Below are 20,596 nucleotides of genomic sequence, written 5' to 3'. Positions count from 1 at the left end.
CTTCATGGAAGCATTCATCATAGTCAGAACTCAGTTATTTTCACTTGGCCAAATCTCTCTGTACCGGGAAGCCAGTCTGTCCGACCAACCAGGGAGTGTGAGGAACAGAATGAGTAACAAGATACAATTCTCAGACGCTGCATTTTTTTCAGGAAGAATATCTCCTCACGATATGGAGTTAGCATTAACTCTTCTCTCCTTGAGTCGAGCCTTTGTCAGCAGATAAATGCAGATAATTCTCTACAGTTGTCCAGATTAAGGATTATGAGTTTGTTAATTAAACCAAAATGATGCAAGCAGTCAATAATCCATGTAATTGTAAGTAATATTATTATGATTACTATTGTATTACTATACTTTAGGGGGTAGATCAGGGCCAAGAAACACGAGCAATGGACATTAGACCGGTGGGAATCTGTCCTTTGGTCTGATGAGTCCAAATTTGAGATGTTTGGTTCCAACCGCCGTGTCTTGTGAAATGCAGAGTGGGTGAACGGATGATCTCCACATGTATGGTTCCAACTGTGAAGTATGGAGGTGGTGGTGTGATGGTGCTTTGCTGGTGACACGGTCTGTGATTTATTTAAAATTCAAGGCACACTTAACCAGCATGACTACCACAGCATTCTGCAGAGATACACCATCCCTTCGGGTTTGCACTTAGTGGGACCATCATTTATTTTTCAACAGGCCAATGACCACAAAAAGGCTGTGTAAGGGCTATTTGACCAAGAAGGACAGTGATGGAACGCTGCATCAGGTGACCTGGCCTCCACAATCACCCGACATCATCCTAAACCATCTCAAATTGGGTTGAATTGGACTGCAGACTGAAGGAAAAGCAACCAACAAGTGCTCAGCATGTGGGAACTCCTTCAAAACTGTTGGAAAAGCATTCCTCATGAAGCTGGTTGAGTGTGCAAAGATGTCAAGGCATTCACTATTATTCTACAATGTAGAAAATAGTAAAAATAAAGAAAAACCCTTGAATGAGTAGGTTCCCAAACTTTTGACTGGTACTGTATATACAGTACCTTTGGTAAGTATTCAGACCCCTTGACTTTTCCCACATTTTATGTTACAGCCTTATCCTAATTAGATTAAATTTTAAAAAATCCTCAGCAATCTACACATAATACCTCATAATGACAAAGCGAAGTATTTCAGACCCTTCGCTATGAGACTCGAAATTGAGCTCAGGTGCATCCTGTTTCCATTGATCATCCTTGAGATGTTTCTACAACTTGATTGTAGTCCACCTGTAGTAAATTCAATTGATTGGACATGATTTGGAAAGACAAACACCTGTCTATACAAGGTGCTACAGTTGCCAGTGCATGTCAGAGCAAAAACCAAGTCATGAGGTCGAAGGAATTGTCTGTGGCGTTCCGAGACGGGATTGTGTCAAGGCACAGATCTGGGGAAGGATACCAAAACATTTCTGCAGCATTAAAGGTCCCCAAGAACACAGTGGCCTCGTCATTCTTAAATGCAAGAAGTTTGGAACCATCAACTCTTCCTAGAGCTGGCCGCCCGGCCAAACTGAGCAATCGGGGTAGAAGGGCCTTGGTCAGGGAGGTGAAGAACCCGATGGTCACTCTAACAGAGCTCTAGAGTTCCTCTGTGGAGATGGGAGAACCTTCCAGAAGGACAACCATCTATGCAGCACTCCGCCAATCAGGCCTTTATGGTAGAGTGGCCAGACGGAAGACACTCCTCAGGAAAAGGCACATGACAGCCAGCTTGGAGTTTGCCAAAAGGCACCTAAAGACTCTCAGGCCATGAGAAACAAGAATCTCTGGTCTGATGAAACCAAGATTGAATTCTTTGGCCTGAATGCCAAGCGTCACATATGTAGGAAACCTGGCACCATCCCTACGGTGAAGCATGGTGGTGGCAGCATCATTCTGTGGGGATGTTTTTCAGCAGCAGGGACTGGGAGACTAGACAGGATTGAGGGAAATATGAACAGAGCAAAAGTACAGAAAGATCCTTGATGAAAACCTGAGCGCTCAGGTCCTCAGACTGGGGTGAAGGTTCAGCTTCCACCAACAGGACAACAACCCTAAGCACACAGCCAAGACAATGCAAGAGTGCCTTCAGGACAAGTCTCATTGTCCTTGAATGGCCCAGCCAGAGCCCGGATTTAAACCTGATCGAACAGCTGTGCAGCGACGCTCCCCATCCAACCTGACAGAACTGCAGAGAAGAATGGGAGAAATTCCCCAAATACAGGTGTGTCAAGCTTGTAGCGTCATACCCAAGAAGACTTGAGGCTGTAATTGCTGCCAGAGGTACTTCAACAAAGTACTGAGTAAAGGATCTGAATAATTATGTAAATGTAATATCAGTTTACACATTTATGAATTAGCACAAATTTCTAAAACAACCTGGTTTTGCTTTGTCATTATTAATGAGCGAAAAAAAAAATCTAATTTATAATAATAACCTAACAAAATGTGAAAAAGTTCAAGGGGTCTGAACACTTTCCGAAGGCACTGTAACTACCTGACAGGCTGCAGTAATGACCCATGTAACTACCTGACCGGCTGCAGTAATGACCCATTTAACTACCTGACCGGCTGCAGTAATGACCCATGTAACTACCTGACCGGCTGCAGTAATGACCCATGTAACTACCTGACCGGCTGCAGTAATGACCCATGTAACTACCTGACCGGCTGCAGTAATGACCCATGTAACTACCTGACCGGCTGCAGTAAAGACCCATGTAACTACCTGACCGGCTGCAGTAAAGACCCATGTAACTAACTGACAGGCTGCAGTAATGACCCATGTAACTACCTGACCGGCTGCAGTAATGACCCATGTAACTACCTGACCGGCTGCAGTAATGACCCATGTAACTACCTGACAGGCTGCAGTAATGACCCATGTAACTACCTGACAGGCTGCAGTAATGACCCATTTAACTACCTGACAGGCTGCAGTAATGACCCATTTAACTACCTGACAGGCTGCAGTAATGACCCATGTAACTACCTGACAGGCTGCAGTAATGACCCATTTAACTACCTGACAGGCTGCAGTAATGACCCATTTAACTACCTGACAGGCTGCAGTAATGACCCATTTAACTACCTGACCGGCTGCAGTAATGACCCATGTAACTACCTGACCGGCTGCAGTAATGACCCATTTAACTACCTGACAGGCTGCAGTAATGACCCATGTAACTACCTGACAGGCAGCTCCTTCTAAAAGGATGCTAAAATAAGCATACAGATGTAATGCATGCAACTCTGAGTGGAAAACAAACTAAAATTATCTGGCAAGCGCAGCCGGTGGGATGGAAAGAGGGGGATCCCAATGGATAGATAGAGGTTTAATCCCAAATGGCACTCTGTTCTCTACAATATAGTGCACTATTTTCACCAGTAGTGCACTATATAGGAGGCCGTTTGAGACACACCCAGATAGGAGGAAGTAGGAAGCAGCAGGATGTGTTTGAGGCCTGGAGGGCAGCAGCAGTAGCATATGTGTTTGAGGCCTGGAGGGCAGCAGCAGTATGTGTTTCAGGCCTGGAGGGCAGCAGCAGCAGTATGTGGTTGAGGCCTGGAGGGCAGCAGCAGCATATGTGTTTCAGGCCTGGAGGGCAGCAGCAGCATATGTGTTTCAGGCCTGGAGGGCAGCAGCAGCATATGTGTTTCAGGCCTGGAGGGCAGCAGCAGCATATGTGTTTCAGGCCTGGAGGGCAGCATGTGGCTGAGGCCTGGAGGGCAGCAGCAGCATGTGTTTCAGGCCTGGAGGGCAGCAGCAGCAGTATGTGGTTGAGGCCTGGAGGGCAGCAGCAGCATATGTGTTTCAGGCCTGGAGGGCAGCAGCAGCAGTATGTGGTTGAGGCCTGGAGGGCAGCAGCAGCATATGTGTTTCAGGCCTGGAGGGCAGCAGCAGCATATGTGTTTCAGGCCTGGAGGGCAGCAGCAGCATATGTGTTTCAGGCCTGGAGGGCAGCAGCAGCATATGTGTTTCAGGCCTGGAGGGCAGCAGCAGCATATGTGTTTCAGGCCTGGAGGGCAGCAGCAGCATATGTGGTTGAGGCCTGGAGGGCAGCAGCAGCATATGTGGTTGAGGCCTGGAGGGCAGCAGCAGCATATGTGTTTCAGGCCTGGAGGGCAGCAGCAGCAGTATGTGGTTGAGGCCTGGAGGGCAGCAGCAGCATATGTGTTTCAGGCCTGGAGGGCAGCAGCAGCATATGTGTTTCAGGCCTGGAGGGCAGCAGCAGCAGTATGTGGTTGAGGCCTGGAGGGCAGCAGCAGCATATGTGTTTCAGGCCTGGAGGGCAGCAGCAGCATATGTGTTTCAGGCCTGGAGGGCAGCAGCAGCAGTATGTGGTTGAGGCCTGGAGGGCAGCAGCAGCATATGTGTTTCAGGCCTGGAGGGCAGCAGCAGGAAGAACTCAGAACACCACAAGATCAGCACATACTGTAGCATACAGAACACATTCTCCAAGTGCAAACCCATGACCAAAATTAAATAAATGCACCCCTTCCTTGGGCCTTATTTAAGCTTGATGCTATTATAACTAGGGCCCTGAGTTTTTCCTGGTCAGGTCACATGGGCTGGAAAAACAAACAGACTAACCAGCTAGCAGCTAATACATCTGTTGACTAAGAAGATTAACCGCTTGGTCTACATGTTAGCATGGGTTGAGGGAGGGAAGGTTGGGAGAAGATGTTGTCCCTAACCACAGATCTAGGTTCAGTTTACGTCCACCCTCAATCCTAACCGTAACCAATATATTTGACCTTGTATCAGTAGTTAGGGGCAACTTCTACTGGGATCGAGGAGAGGTACCTACCTCCTAGTGCAGAGTAAGAAGAAACAACCAGTCACAGAACAGAAAGGTGACAAGTCAAAGGGGGTGAGTGAAAACAAGAGGGCACATTTAACAGTAAGGGCAAAAACCAAGGACAGAGAGAGAAGCAGCTGAATCACACAGACCATGCTTGGAGTGAGAGAGAAAAGACAGGTTGAGACAGTAGTGCAGAAATAATACGAGTTGTTTTTCACATTGCTAACATTAGATCATAGCCATCTGCACAAAAATGTAGTGAAAAAGGATAGGATATAGAAAGAATACTTGGAGTTATGTTGGTGAACCAAGATGTGGATTCTTTGATCGTCACTCACCTAATTTCAGTAGCCATCCTTCTCTGTCAGGGTTGAAGAATGTATGTGTCAGATCATTGCCATCGTCCTCTGGGATTTTGAAGGGCTCATTTTTTATGCTGTCAAATAAATTCTGTCAAATAGAATACAAAAAGGTTGAGTAATGGAAAAAACATTTGCTCTACACACGCACGCAAACACACGCACACTCTCACCCTGAGTAGTTCCTCTGGCAGGTCTCCTCCCTCATTGATACCTCTGTTCATGGAGATGAATCTCTCTACAGAGGGCTTGTCTCTGACATTGGGGTTGTGCAGGCTGGTGTTCAACATAATGATGGCAAACGACAGCACATAACAGGTGTCTACAGGAGGGAGAGAAGTAATGAATATTTAGTACTGATACACACCTCAGACATCTCTCTGCCTTTCACTGAGGTTAACCAAGGACGCCATACACAAGGCAATTCATGAGTTTTGGGAAGAATTTTGTGGTTAATATCAATTATATCTGAATATTGATCTAATAACAATAAACAACTTTTCTTCTCCTCTGCCCCCCTGCATGCATGACACTACTACTAGTAGAGACTCACTACAGTAGATCAACCTGGTGGCCCAGCAGGGAGTAGTCTACTGTTACTACTAGTAGAGACTCACTACAGTAGATCAACCTGGTGGCCCAGCAGGGAGTAGTCTACTGTTACGACTAGTAGAGACTCACTACAGTAGATCAACCTGGTGGCCCAGCAGGGAGTAGTCTAATGTTACTACTAGTAGAGACTCACTACTACAGTAGATCAACCTGGTGGCCCAGCAGGGAGTAGTCTACTGTTACGACTAGTAGAGACTCACTACAGTAGATCAACCTGGTGGCCCAGCAGGGAGTAGTCTACTGTTACTACTAGTAGAGACTCACTACAGTAGATCAACCTGGTGGCCCAGCAGGGAGTAGTCTACTGTTACTAGTATGAGACTCACTACAGTAGAGACTCACTGTTACTACTAGTAGAGACTCAACCAACCTGGTGGCCCAGCAGGAGTAGTCTACTGTTACTACTAGTAGAGACTCACTACAGTAGATCAACCTGGTGGCCCAGCAGGGAGTAGTCTACTGTTACTACTAGTAGAGACTCACTACAGTAGATCAACCTGGTGGCCCAGCAGGGAGTAGTCTACTGTTACTACTAGTAGAGACTCACTACAGTAGATCAACCTGGTGGCCCAGCAGGGAGTAGTCTACTGTTACTACTAGTAGAGACTCACTACAGTAGATCAACCTGGTGGCCCAGCAGGGAGTAGTCTACTGTTACTACTAGTAGAGACTCACTACAGTAGATCAACCTGGTGGCCCAGCAGGGAGTAGTCTACTGTTACTACTAGTAGAGACTCACTACAGTAGATCAACCTGGTGACCCAGCAGGGTGTCTACTGTTACTACTAATGTAGATACTAGCTAGTAGAGACTAGTACTACTACAGTAGATCAACCTGGTGGCCCAGTAGGGAGTAGTCTACTGTTACTACTAGTAGAGACTCACTACAGTAGATCAACCTGGTGGACCCAGCAGGAGTAGTCTACTGTTACTACTAGTAGAGACTCACTACAGTAGATCAACCTGGTGGCCCAGCAGGGAGTAGTCTACTGTTACTAGATCTAGTAGAGACTCACTACAGTAGATCAACCTGGTGGCCCAGCAGGGAGTAGTCTACTGTTACTACTAGTAGAGACTCACTACAGTAGATCAACCTGGTGGCCCAGCAGGAGTAGTCTACTGTTACTACTAGTAGAGACTCACTACAGTAGATCAACCTGGTGGCCCAGCAGGGAGTAGTCTACTGTTACTACTAGTAGAGACTCACTACAGTAGATCAACCTGGTGACCCAGCAGGGAGTAGTCTACTGTTACTACTAGTAGAGACCTAATACAGTAGATCAACCTGGTGACCCAGCAGGGAGTAAGTAGTCTACTGTTACTACTAGTAGAGACTCACTACAGTAGCTCAACCTGGTGGCCCAGCAGGGAGTAGTCTACTGTTACTACTAGTAGAGACTCACTACAGTAGATCAACCTGGTGACCCAGCAGGGAGTAGTCTACTGTTACTACTAGTAGAGACCTAATACAGTAGATCAACCTGGTGACCCAGCAGGGAGTAGTGTACTGTTACTACTAGTAGAGACTCACTACAGTAGATCAACCTGGTGACCCAGCAGGGAGTAGTCTACTGTTACTACTAGTAGAGACTCACTACAGTAGATCAACCTGGTGACCCAGCAGGGAGTAGTCTACTGTTACTACTAGTAGAGACTCACTACAGTAGATCAACCTGGTGGCCCAGCAGGGAGTAGTCTACTGTTACTATCTTTAAGTAATATATCCCCATAGAGTCAATTGACACACCGTAAAAAAATAAATAATAATCCCCATGAAAATCTGTACATTTTAGCTCAACATTTTTTTCTCTAAGACCCCCCACAAGGGTCACGGGACTCGTCTGAAGGTAACCGGTACTGGTTTTTAAAAAGTATGAAGGTAGTTTTTACCCCATAAAAGGGTTAAATATGTATAAAAATAAATATATATTTCATGAGCTTTCTTGTCTCCTAGACACTTGAAAAACATATTTTTTGACTGTGTTTTGCTACTTGAATGTGTTATTCAATGTGTTTCTATGGGCTATAGTAGTAAAGGCCAAAATCGGTGTACTATGAGTTCTGGTACTGTTGTTCTGCTCTGTACATGACAGACTGTCTGTTCAGAGATGTGTCCATTGTGAACAGAGTACAGATAAACGGCACAGTCCAGCCCCTCTCTGAATGAACCCATGACTAGCATAGAAAATTAACTATTTACTACCTATTGTGGAAATAATATCCTTTCTCTGGCTCTTTATCATAAATAATTCCAGATTGTTTGGGGATAAGAAGTTGTGTGTCGAAATCCGCCTTCACCGTGCGCTGCCACTTTAAGAGTGCACCAGCTGTCAGGAAACAGGATGTAGATATGGCTCTTCTGTCCCTTTGTGAGAGAGGTCGGGCAGCAGTTCATGTATGTGCCACTCATTACAGAAGCCTTGGTCATTTTCTATGTGCTTACATTATAAAAGTTATAAATTAGCCTGTTTTTTCGTTCTACTCCCAATGTGTTTTGAACAGGTTGGGGCTGTTCAAACTTATGATTTACTAGAAACATTGTGGAGGACCGAGCACGCCCCCATTCTCATTGACGGGGCTGTAGTGGAGCAGGTTGAGAGCTTCAAGTTCCTTGGTGTCCACATCAACAACAAACTAGAATGGTCCAAAACACACCAAGTCAGTCGTGAAGAGGGCACGACAAAGCCTCTTCCCCCCTCAGGAAACTAAAACGATTTGGCATGGGTCCTGAGATCCTCAAAAGTTTCTACAGCTGCAACATCGAGAGCATCTTGACTGGTACGGCAATTGCTCAGCCTCCAACCGCAAGGCACTACAGAGGGTAGTGCATCACTGGGGCTAAGCTGCCTGCCATTATCCAATATATATATATATATATATATATATATATATATATATATATATATATATATATATATGATATAGGCCACTGCACATTACGCACGAGAGAAAAACAAAAACCCATAGATATAGCTAACTATATGCCCTGTTGCGTAAATAAATTAAACTACCTCCAGTTGGCTAATCTTTGAGTGTGAACTGTATTATATAGACTGGAATTACACACATCAATTCCAATCATGATAAAGCAGAAGAGAACGTGATTTTGGTGCAGCACATGCGGCCTACAAAGTTACAATTATAGGCTAGCGGATTTGATTTCAATTTTGAAATATAATAGTGCCCATTTGTATAATTAGTAGACTGATGCAACTTTGGAAGACCCTGTCTTCCAAAGATAATCTAAATAACTTCACAGATCTTCATTGTAAAGGGTTTAAACACAGTTTCCTATGCCTGTTCAATGAACCATAAACAATTAATGAACATGCATGGAATGTTCTTTAAGACACTAACAGCTTACAGATGGTCGGCAATTAAAGTCACAGTAAGGGCAATAAAGAGGCCTTTCTACGGACTCTGGAAAACACCAAAAGATAGCTGCCCAGGGTCCCTGCTCATCTGCGTGAACATGCCTTAGGTATGCTGCAAGGAGGCATGAAGACTGCAGCTGTGGCCAGGGAAATAAATTGCAATGTCCGTATTGTGAGACACCCAAGACAGCGTTACAGGGTGACAGGACGGACACAGTGGCAGACCACGTGTAACAACACCTGCACAGGATCGGTACATCCGAACATCACACCTGCGGGACAGGTACAGGATGGCAACAACAACTGCCTGGGTAACACCTGGAATGCACAATCCCTCCATCAGTGCTCAGACTCCCTAGAAATAGGCTGAGAGAGGCTGGACTTAGGGCTTGTAGGTTGTTGTGAGGCATGTCCTCACCAGACATCACCAGCAACAAACCCACCATCGCTGGACTGTGGACAAGACTCTTCTCTGTGCTCTTCACGGACAAGTCGCGGTTTTGTCTCACCAGGAGTCGGATTTGCGTTTATGGTCAAAGGAATGAGCGTTACACAGAGGCCTGTACTCTGGAGCGGGATTGATTTGGAGGTGGAGGGTCCGTCATGGTCTGGGGCGGTGTGTCACAGCATCATCGGACTGAGCTTGTTGTCATTGCAGGCAATCTCAACGCTGTGCGTTACAGGGAAGACAACCTCCTCCCTCATGTGGTACCCTTCCTGCAGGCTCATCCTGACATGACACTCCAGCATGACAATTCCACCAGCCATACTGCTCGTTCTGTGCGTGATTTCCTGCAAGACAGGAATGTCAGTGTTCTGCCATGGTCAGCGAGGGCTAGGGCCATTCCCCCAGAAATGTCTGGGACCTGTTGGATCGGAGGGTGAGGGCTAGGGCCATTCCCCCAGAAATGTCTGGGAACTTGCAGGTGCCTTGGTGGAAGAGTTGGGTAACAACGCCACTATTTCACCACACAGGTGGATGTTCATGAATTGTTTATGGTTCATTGAACAAGCATAGGAAACAGTGTTCAAACCCTTTACAATGAAGATCTGTGAAATTACTTGGATTTTTACAAATTGTCTTTCAAAGACAGGGTCCTGAAAAAGGGACTTCTTTTTTTGCTGAGATTGTGAACCAGACTTGTGGAGGTCTACCATTTTATTTCTGAGGTCTTGGCTGATTTCTTTCTATTTTCCCATGATGTCAAGCAAAGAGGTGCTGCGTTTGAAGGTAGGCCTTGAAATACATCCACAGGTACACCTCCAATTTTTTATTTTTTTATTTCACCTTTATTTAACCAGGTAGGCTAGTTGAGAACAAGTTCTCATTTGCAACTGCGACCTGGCCAAGATAAAGCATAGCAGTGTGAACAGACAACAGAGTTACACATGGAGTAAACAATTAACAAGTCAATAACACAGTAGAAAAAAAGGGGAGTCTATATACAATGTGTGCAAAGGGCATGAGGAGGTAGGCGAATAATTACAATTTTGCAGATTAACACTGGAGTGATAAATGATCAGATGATCATGTACAGGTAGAGATATTGGTGTGCAAAAGAGCAGAAAAGTAAATAAATAAAAACAGTATAAAAACAGTATGGGAATGAGGTAGGTGAAAATGGGTGGGCTATTTACCAATAGACTATGTACAGCTGCAGCGATCGGTTAGCTGCTCAGATAGCAGATGTTTGAAGTTGGTGAGGGAGATAAGTCTCCAACTTCAGCGATTTTTGCAGTTCGTTCCAGTCACAGGCAGCAGAGTACTGGAACGAAAGGCGGCCGAATGAGGTGTTGGCTTTAGGGATGATCAGTGAGATACACCTGCTGGAGCGCGTGCTACGGATGGGTGTTGCCATCGTGACCAGTGAACTGAGATAAGGCGGAGCTTTACCTAGCATGGCCTTGTAGATGACCTGGAGCCAGTGGGTCTGGCGACGAATATGTAGCGAGGGCCAGCCGACTAGAGCATACAAGTCGCAGTGGTGGGTGGTATAAGGTGCTTTAGTGACAAAACGGATGGCACTGTGATAGACTGCATCCAGTTTGCTGAGTAGAGTGTTGGAAGCCATTTTGTAGATGACATCGCCGAAGTCGAGGATTGGTAGGATAGTCAGTTTTACTAGGGTAAGCTTGGCAGCGTGAGTGAAGGAGGCTTTGTTGCGGAATAGAAAGCAGACTCTTGATTTGATTTTCGATTGGAGATGTTTGATATGAGTCTGGAAGGAGAGTTTGCAGTCTAGCCAGACACCTAGGTACTTATAGATGTCCACATATTCAAGGTCGGAACCATCCAGGGTGGTGATGCTAGTTGGGCATGCGGGTGCAGGCAGCGATCGGTTGAAAAGCATGCATTTGGTTTTACTAGCGTTTAAGAGCAGTTGGAGGCCACGGAAGGAGTGTTGTATGGCATTGAAGCTCGTTTGGAGGTTAGATAGCACAGTGTCCAATTGACTCAAATAAGGTCAATTAGCCCATCAGAAGCTTCTAAAGCCATGACATAATTTTCTGGAATTTTCCAAGCTGTTAAAAGGCACAGTCAACTTAGTGTATCTAAACTTCTGACCCACTGGAATTGTGATACAGTGAATTATAGAAGTGAAATAATCTGTCTGTAAACAATTGTTGGAAAAAATTACTTGCGTCATGCACAAAGTAGATGTCCTAACAGACTTGCCAAAACTATAGTTTGTTAAAACATTTGTGGGGTGGTTGAAAAACAAGTTAATGACTCTAACCTAAGTGCATGAGTTATTGGCTGCTGCACTTAACAATCAGAAAAAAAAGGAACCTGCGTCCCTCTTCCAAGTCTATTGGTATAAGAAATGCAAAAAAAAATAGAATGTCCAGCTAGCTATTCTAGTCTAAAGAGCGGCCAGCAGAGCACAGGTGCCTGTGTATTGCGCAAGATACAGAGGTTAGAAACTTATATTTAGCTAATTAATTATGTGTTATGCATACAGTGGCTTGCGAAAGTATTCACCCCCTTGGCATTTTTCCTATTTTGTTGCCTTACAACCTGGAATTAAAATAGATTTTTGGGGGTTTGTATCATTTCATTTACACAACATGCCTACCACTTTGAAGATGCAAAATATTTATTGTGAAACAAACAAGACAAAAAAATGGAAAACTTGAGTGTGCGTAAATATTCACCCCCCAAGTCAATACTTTGTAGAGCAACCTTTTGCAGCTATTACAGCCTCTTGGGTTATTTCTCTATATGCTTGGCACATCTAGCCACTGGGATTTTTGCCCTTTCTTCAAGGCAAAACCAAAACCTCTCCAGCGCCTTCAAGTTGGATGGGGTCCGCTGGTGTACAGCAATCTTTAAGTCATAGCACAGATTCTCAATTGGATTGAGGTCTGGGCTTTGACTAGGCCATTCCAAGACATTTCAATGGTATCCCTTAAACCACTCGAGTGTTGCATTAGCAGTATGCTTAGAGTCATTGTCCTGAAGGAAGGTGAACCTCTGTCCCAGTCTCAAATCGCTGGAAGACTGAAACAGGTTTCCCTCAAGAATGTCCCTGTATTTAGCACCATCCATCATTCTGACCAGTTTCCCCAGTCCCTGCTGATGAAAAACATCCTCACAGCATAATGCTGCCGCCAACATGCTTCACTGTGGGGATGGGTGTTCGGGGTGATGAGAGGTGTTGGGTTTACGCCAGACATAGCATTTTCCTTGATGGCCAAAAAGCTCAATTATAGTCTCATCTGACCAGAGTACCTAATTCCATATGTTTGGGGGAGTCTCCCACATGCCTTTTGGCGAACACCAAACGTGTTTGCTTATTTTTTTCTTTAAGCAATGGCTTTTTTTGTGGCCACTCTTCCGTAAAGCCCAGGTCTGTGGAGTGTATGGCTTAAAGTGGTTCTATGGACAGATACTCCAATCTCCGCTGGGGAGCTTTGCAGCTCCTTCAGTCAACTTTGGTCTCTTTGCTGCCTCTGATTAATGACCTCATTGCCTGGTCCGTGAGTTTTGGTGGGTGGCCCTCTCTTGGCAGGTTTGTTGTGGTGCCATATTATTTCCATATTTTTTTTAAATAATGTATTTAATGGTGCTCTGTGGGATGTTCAAAGTTTCTGATATTTTCTTTTTATAACCCAACCCTGATCTATACTTCTCCACAACTTTGTCCCTGACCTGTTTGGAGAGCTCCTTGGTCTTCATGGTGGTGCCCCTTGCTTAGTGGTGTTGCAGACTCTGGGGCCTTTCAGAACAGATGTGTATATATACACTGAGATCATGTGACACTTAAATAAAGTCCACCTGTGTGCAATATAACTAACTATGTGACTTCTGAAGGTAATTGGTTGCACCAGATCTTATTTAGAGGTTTCATAGAAAAGGGGGTGAATACATACGCACGCACCACTTTATTTTTTTTTTTTTAAATAAGTTATTTTTCATTTCACTTCAACAATTTGGACTATTTTGTGTGTGTGTCCATTACATGAAATCCAAATAAACATCCACTTAAATTACAGGTTGTAATGCAACAAAATAGGACAAATGCATAGGGGGATGAATACTTTTGCAAGGCACCGTAATAAGGCTAATACGGCATTGAATTTATTACCTGAAAGAGGTAGGCTAGGAAATCTAGAGTTGAGAGAGAGCGAGAGCGAGTGCTCACACATGCACCACTTTAAAGCAACGATATTCAAGCGATAGGTTGTTGTTGTTTTTTAAACTCTGCAGAGGCAATAAAAAAAAGCCAGATGGAGATGGGTAAATTAGACGCGCATCAGGTCTTTATATTACTGTAGCATAGGCTATGCTGCAACAAATGTAGGCCTTCATGTCACAAGAAAAAAAAAGTGACCATGATGAGATGATAGCTCTACATGCATGGTGAACTGTGCTCCATACTGAGATGGGTCTGTCCCCACCCTGAGCATTGATTCATCATGCAGAGGCTGTAGAGAAGTCAGATTTAGACATTGCATAGGCTATAATTGAACGATTCTAGTTCAAGCCACTGTTCATATAAATCATTTATTATAATTTACCGGTTTCTCGCAGTTATCCCAGGGAAAGGTAGTGGTTTTGGGCAGTAAATCTCAGTAACCAGGTTCCTGCTATTTAACACACACACACACACACACACACACACACACACACACACACACACACACACACACACACACACACAGAATGGATACAGATATTGCAAATCTAATAATGTTGATGACTAGGTTCTTTAACAGCACTACAGTAGTCTCATCCAATGCTGGTGCTTGTTGTTCAGTCCCCATGTGAACTTTTGACCCAGGACAGATGGCAATGGTCTCCAATCAATATCAGGAAGTATTCATTAGTGATAATTGGATAACAAGGCTGAGGGTGTCATAGACCCACAGCAGTCAAAACACTGCTACATTAAAACACATATGAACTATCTGTAAGTCCCAAATGGCACCCTATTCCCTATATAGTATACGACTATGGGCCCTGGTCAAAAGTACCATTTGGATGGTAGACAGTGTTGAATGCTGAGAATCAGACCTGTTGACTGGAACACCCCAGGGTTACAGCCGCAGTACCGCGAGGCAAACGCCTCCATCATCCGGTCAATTTTCTGAGCCTCACCAGGTAGACGAAAACTCCACAGGAACTGCCTGCAACAGACAGAGCAGAAACATTGACACTTTGCACCTCATTGAACACCATTTTTAATATCAGTATTGTGTGTGTCCCATATAGAAGAATAAACGTCTCCATTTCCTTATAATGCCAGTTTTGTGCAGTTTGTTCCCTGTTAGATGAGAGAAACACATAGCTCACCTTAAGGCCTGGACGAGGTTGAGGTCAGCAAACTCATGAAGCTCTACGAATGCCTGTAGTACATCGAGGTTAAACTCATCTCTGGGGACACAAGGACATGTAATCCCATCAGGAACTGCTTTTTCCTCAAGGCATTTTTCCAGAGCAAGGAATGGGAATATTATCAAGGGAATATAAAGTGTCCTGGAGAAGAGATGGAATAGTTGCACACACAGGTTGAGCCCAGAAGGGGAAAACAATATTTCCACTGTGAATGTTCTTTTGTCCAAGCAGATGCTTTTTCCTTTGAATTCCAGACATATGTCTGCCTTCATTGACATACAAAGCAACGCTGCAAGAGTCTGGAATCTAATAGCTGGCCTACTGAAATGGATCCCAATACCTCGAGGAGCTGGCCTAATGAAATGGATCCCAATACCTCGAGGAGCTGGCCTAATGAAATGGATCCCAATACCTCGAGGAGCTGGCCTAATGAAATGGATCCCAATACCTCGAGGAGCTGGCCTAATGAAATGGATCCCAATACCTCGAGGAGCTGGCCTAATGAAATGGATCCCAATACCTCGAGGAGCTGGCCTAATGAAATGGATCCCAATACCTCGAGGAGCTGGCCTACTGAAATGGATCCCAATACCTCGAGCTGCTGGCCTAATGAAATGGATCCCAATACCTCGAGCTGCTGGCCTACTGAAATGGATCCCAATACCTCGAGCTGCTGGCCTACTGAAATGGATCCCAATACCTCGAGCTGCTGGCCTACTGAAATGGATCCCAATACCTCGAGGAGCTGGCATGGTCCAGGGTGCATTTGATTGATGAAAAACAAGACACAGAATCCAGACACAGGAGCCTTCTGTGCGAAAGATTTGTTGCAGCTCCAAAGGGGAGTTTGAAAGTCAACATCACCTTTGAAGTTATGTGGCCTGTGGTTCTCTGATGTTGTTTATGTAACATCCATTTGAATGTGCGAGCTTGAACACTCATTGCGTTATATACTGCTCAAAAAAAATAAAGGGAACACTTAAACAACACAATGTATCTCCAAGTCAATCACACTTCTGTGAAATCAAACTGTCCACTTAGGAAGCAACACTGATTGACAATACATTTTGCATGCTGTTGTGCAAATGGAATAGACAACAGGTGGAAATTATAAGCAATTAGCAAGACACCCCAATAAATGAGTGGTTCTGCAGGTGGCAACCACAGACCACTTCTCAGTTCCTATGCTTCCTGGCTGATGTTTTGGTCACTTTTGAATGCTGGCGGTGCTTTCACTCTAGTGGTAGCATGAGACGGAGTCTACAACCCACACAAGTGGCTCAGGTAGTGCAGCTCATCCAGGATGGCACATCAATGGGAGCTGTGGCAAGAAGGTTTGCTGTGTCTGTCAGCGTAGTGTGCAGAGCATGGAGGCGCTACCAGGAGACAGGCCAGTACATCAGGAGACGTGGAATAGGCCGTAGGAGGGCAACAACCCAGCAGCAGGACCGCTACCTCCACCTTTGTGCAAGGAAGAGCAGGAGGAGCACTGCCAGAGCCCTGCAAAATGACCTCCAGCAGGCCACAAATGTGCATGTGTCTGCTCAAACGGTCAGAAACAGACTCCATGAGGGTGGTATGAGGGCCCGACGTCCACAGGTGGGGGTTGTGCTTACAGCCCAACACCGTGCAGGACGTTTGGCATTTGCCAGAGAACACCAAGATTGGCAAATTCGCCACTGGCGCCCTGTGCTCTTCACAGATGAAAGCAGGTTCACACTGAGCACGTGACAGACGTGACAGAGTCTGGAGACGCCGTGGAGAACGTTAAGCTGCCTGCAACATCCTCCAGCATGACCGGTTTGGCGGTGGGTCAGTCATGGTGTGGGGTAGCATTTATTTGGGGGGCCGCACAGCCCTCCATGTGCTCGCCAGAGGTAGCCTGACTGCCATTAGGTACCGAGATGAGATCCTCAGACCCCTTGTGAGACCATATGCTGGTGCGGTTGGCCCTGGGTTCCTCCTAATGCAAGACAATGCTAGAACTCATGTGGCTGGAGTGTGTCAGCAGTTCCTGCAAGAGGAAGGCATTGATGCTATGGACTGGCCCGCCCGTTCCCCAGACCTGAATCCAATTGAGCACATCTGGGATATCATGTCTCGCTCCATCCACCAATGCCACGTTGCACCACAGACTGTCCAGGAGTTGGCGGATGCTTTGGTCCAGGTCTGGGAGGAGATCCCTCAGGAGACCATCCGCCACCTCATCAGGAGCATGCCCAGGCGTTGTAGAGAGGTCATACAGGCACGTGGAGGCCACACACACTACCGAGCCTCATTTTGACTTGTTTTAAGGACATTACATCAAAGTTGGATCAGCCTGTAGTTTTCCACTTTAATTTTGAGTGTGACTCCAAATCCAGGCCTCCATGGGTTGATACATTTGATTTCCATTGATTATTTTTTTGTGATTTTGTTGTCAGCACATTCAACTATGTAAAGAAAAAAGTATTTAATAAGAATATTTCATTCATTCAGATCTAGGATGTGTTATTGTAGTGTTCCCTTTATTTTTTTGGAGCAGTGTATATATATATACAAATAAAATCACTCAAACTTCAGAAGGCAACCAAACAAAGTTAAGTAAATAGAGAAATATCTAAGAAAGAATCTCTTCTAAAGAACCAATCATACTAATAAAAACAGTTGTATTATTGATGTACTACAGAATTTTGTCAATATCTCACTTAAAACATTCATCTGAGAAAATCTAAACTTGTATTGTATCAACAGGAGTTAAGAAAAGTGTGGAAATCAGGACAAGATTACTAAAACATTGATCAAAGAACCCATCTGATTGGGTCATTCAAGACAGAATCGCCCACTCCCTCACGGAAAAACATTTGAAATTCACATGTGTTTCACATGACAACATGAAAAAGCAACATGTGATAATGTGAAACTACACGTGAAAACATTAACTCGCAAAATACAATTAACGTTTTTCACATGTAAAACAGAGTCCGATGTTCACGTGTGAAAATCCAATTTCACATGTGAATCTTCAATTCTTCAATGTGAGGTGAAAACATGTTATTGTCCTCACATGTGAAACTAAATTTAATACATATGATTATATTCAATTAGCATTGTCATGTGTTTTTTTTGTAAGGGAAGAAATGAAATGGTATGGATGTTAAGGGAAGTGGAATGCTGTGTAAAAAAAAAAAGTTTTTTAATTAATGACATGAATTTCAATATTACCCCACCTGGGATTTGGGGTATGCTAATCTTTGTTGCACCAGAAATCTGTAGCATTCTCAGAAGTCCCCTACACATTCATGACCTACAGTTCATCTCTACACTGAGCAGCAGAGTGCCATCTGACTGCTATTTTAGTTATCAGTTAGTTATCAGTTAATCTGATTATTCTCTCAACATAACTGAGGGTTTTCTGTATAGTTGTCTAATGTTGGTGGGGCATATTATTCTGGATTAATGATACTCCTGTATCACTATGACAAATATAGTTTTTCTTCAGAGTATTTTCAACAACACAGATTTACTTTGATGTCCAAAGTGTAGGAATACAGGTGAAAAATCAGTCAACAGACATTGTGGCATAGCAGGAAGATCGGAATGCCATGAACCAAGAGGTTGTGGGTTCAAATCCCAGGTGACGACATGTTGAATAATAGTTACTGTATAAATAAACATACAGTGTAATCATATGGTAAAGTGTGTCAAATACAGGGCATTCGGAAATTATTCAGACCCCTTGATATTTTCCACATTGTTACATTACATTCTACAATGGATTAGGATTGTTTTCTCCCCCTCAATCTACACACAATACTGTAACTATTTTGTGATGTTCCGGTGACATCCTATCCACTGTTCAGGGAATCACCATTAATCCACGTGATAAATTATGTGATCACATATGAAATACCATTACATGTGAAATGTTCCAAAACCACATGTTTTTACATGTGCAAAACCTGAAAATCAGTTACCTTCCATAAGGGTTTCTCGCACACACATCTGTAATTACAATGTGACAGACAGACAATGTGGACACCCCTTCAAATTAGTGGATTCGGCTATTTCAGCCACACCCGTTGCTGACAGGTGTATAAAATCGAACACACAGCCATGCAATCTCTGTAGACAAACGTTGTCAGTAGAATGGCCTTACTAAAGAGCTCAGTGACTTTCAACATGCCACCTTTCCAATAAGTCAGTTGGTCAAATTTCTGCCCTACTAGAGCTGCCCCAGCCAACTGTAAGTGGTGTGAAGTGGAAACGTCTAGGAGAAACAACGGCTCAGCTGCAAAGTGGTAGGCCACACAAGTTCACAGAATGGGACTGCCGAGTGCTGAAGCGCGTAGCGCATAAAAATAGCCTGTCCTCAGTTGCAGCACTCACTACAGAGTTCCAAACTGCCTCTGGAAGCAACGTAAGCACAAGAACTGTTCGTCGTGAGCTTCATGAAAGCACTATGCACAATGCCAAGTGTCGGCTGGAGTGGTGTAAAGCTCACAGCCATTGGACTCTGGAGCAGTGGAAACCTGTTCTCTGAAGTGATGAAACACGCATTCCCATCGAGCAGTCCAACGGACAAATCTGGGTTTGGCGGATGCAAGGAGAATGCTACATGCCCGGATGCACAATGCAAACTGTAAAGTTTGGTGGAGGAGGAATAACGTTCTGGGGCTATTTTTCCTGATTCGGGCTAGGCCCCTTAGTTCCAGTGATAGGGAAACCTTAACACTATAGCAAGACAATGCCCTCGTGCACAAAGCGAGGTCCATGTAAAAATGGTTTGTCGAGATCAGTGTGGAAAAACTTGACTGTCCTGCAAAAAGCTCTAACCTCAACCCCATCGAACACCTTTGGGATGAATTGGAACGTCGACTGCGAGCCAGGCCTAATCGCCTAACATCAGTGCCTCACCTAACTAATTCTCGTGGCTGAATGATCGCAAGTCCCCGCTGCAATGTTCCAACATCTAGTGGAAAGCCTTCCAAAAAGAGTGGATGCTGTTATAGCAGCAAAGGGGGGACCAATTCCATCACCCTCATCCTACTCCTCCTCTGTTCCTCGGGTGATGTGGAGGTAAACCCAGGCACTGCATGTCCCCAGGCACCCTCATTTGTTGACTTCTGTGATCAAAAAAGCCTTGGTTTCATGCATGTCAACATCAGAAGCCTCCACCCTAAGTTAGTTTTACTCACTGCTTTAGCACACTCTGCCAACCCTGATGTCCTTGCAGTGTCTGAATCCTGGCTTAGGAAGGCCACCAAAAATTCTGAGATTTCCATACCCAACTATAACACTTTCCGTCAAGATAGAACTGCCAAAGGGGGAGGAGTTGCAATCTACTGCAGAGATAGAGAGTTCTGTCATACTTTCCAGGTCTATGCCCAAACAGTTCGAACTTCTAATTTTAAAAATGAATCTCTCCAGAAATAAGTCTCTCACTGTTGCTGCCTGCTACCGACCCAGCTGTGCCCTGGACACCATCTGTGAATTGATCGCCCCCATCTAGCTTCAGAGTTTGTTCAGTTAGGTGACCTAAACTGGGATATGCTTAACACCCCGGCAGTCCTACAATCTAAGCTAGATGCCCTCAATCTCACACAAATCATCAAGG

At 44.6% G+C, this 20,596-nt stretch overlaps 1 protein-coding gene and 1 long non-coding RNA gene across 11 annotated transcripts in view; both read right to left on the bottom strand.

The window, feature by feature from the left end:
• The window catches only part of LOC118372940 (cytohesin-3), a 49,516-nt gene that overhangs the window by 6,918 nt on the left and 22,002 nt on the right, over positions 1-20,596 (bottom strand). For all 4 annotated transcript variants that reach the window (XM_035758988.2, XM_035758990.2, XM_035758991.2 and 1 more), the window contains exons 6-9: positions 14,959-15,039; positions 14,680-14,792; positions 5,349-5,497; positions 5,155-5,266 (exon numbers count right to left, since the gene is read on the bottom strand). In XM_035758988.2, the coding sequence (XP_035614881.1) occupies positions 5,155-5,266; positions 5,349-5,497; positions 14,680-14,792; positions 14,959-15,039 (455 nt within the window). The remainder of the gene's footprint in view (positions 1-5,154; positions 5,267-5,348; positions 5,498-14,679; positions 14,793-14,958; positions 15,040-20,596) is intronic.
• LOC127909854 (uncharacterized) lies at positions 5,534-7,556 on the bottom strand. Of its 7 annotated transcripts, none has more exons than XR_008072621.1 (5): positions 7,141-7,556; positions 6,945-7,008; positions 6,818-6,881; positions 6,221-6,540; positions 5,534-5,937 (listed from the first exon to the last, which is right to left on the bottom strand). It is a non-coding gene; the product is annotated as an uncharacterized LOC127909854 (long non-coding RNA). The 7 variants fall into 7 exon arrangements; XR_008072609.1 differs by having other exon boundaries at positions 5,534-5,870; XR_008072610.1 differs by having other exon boundaries at positions 5,534-5,870; positions 6,285-6,540.

The sequence above is a fragment of the Oncorhynchus keta genome, chromosome 2 (genome assembly GCF_023373465.1).
Source record: "Oncorhynchus keta strain PuntledgeMale-10-30-2019 chromosome 2, Oket_V2, whole genome shotgun sequence".
Classification (NCBI taxonomy): Eukaryota; Metazoa; Chordata; class Actinopteri; order Salmoniformes; family Salmonidae; genus Oncorhynchus; species Oncorhynchus keta.
Note: the sequence above shows the minus strand (reverse complement) of the source record. Positions and strands in the feature narration are given on the sequence as shown.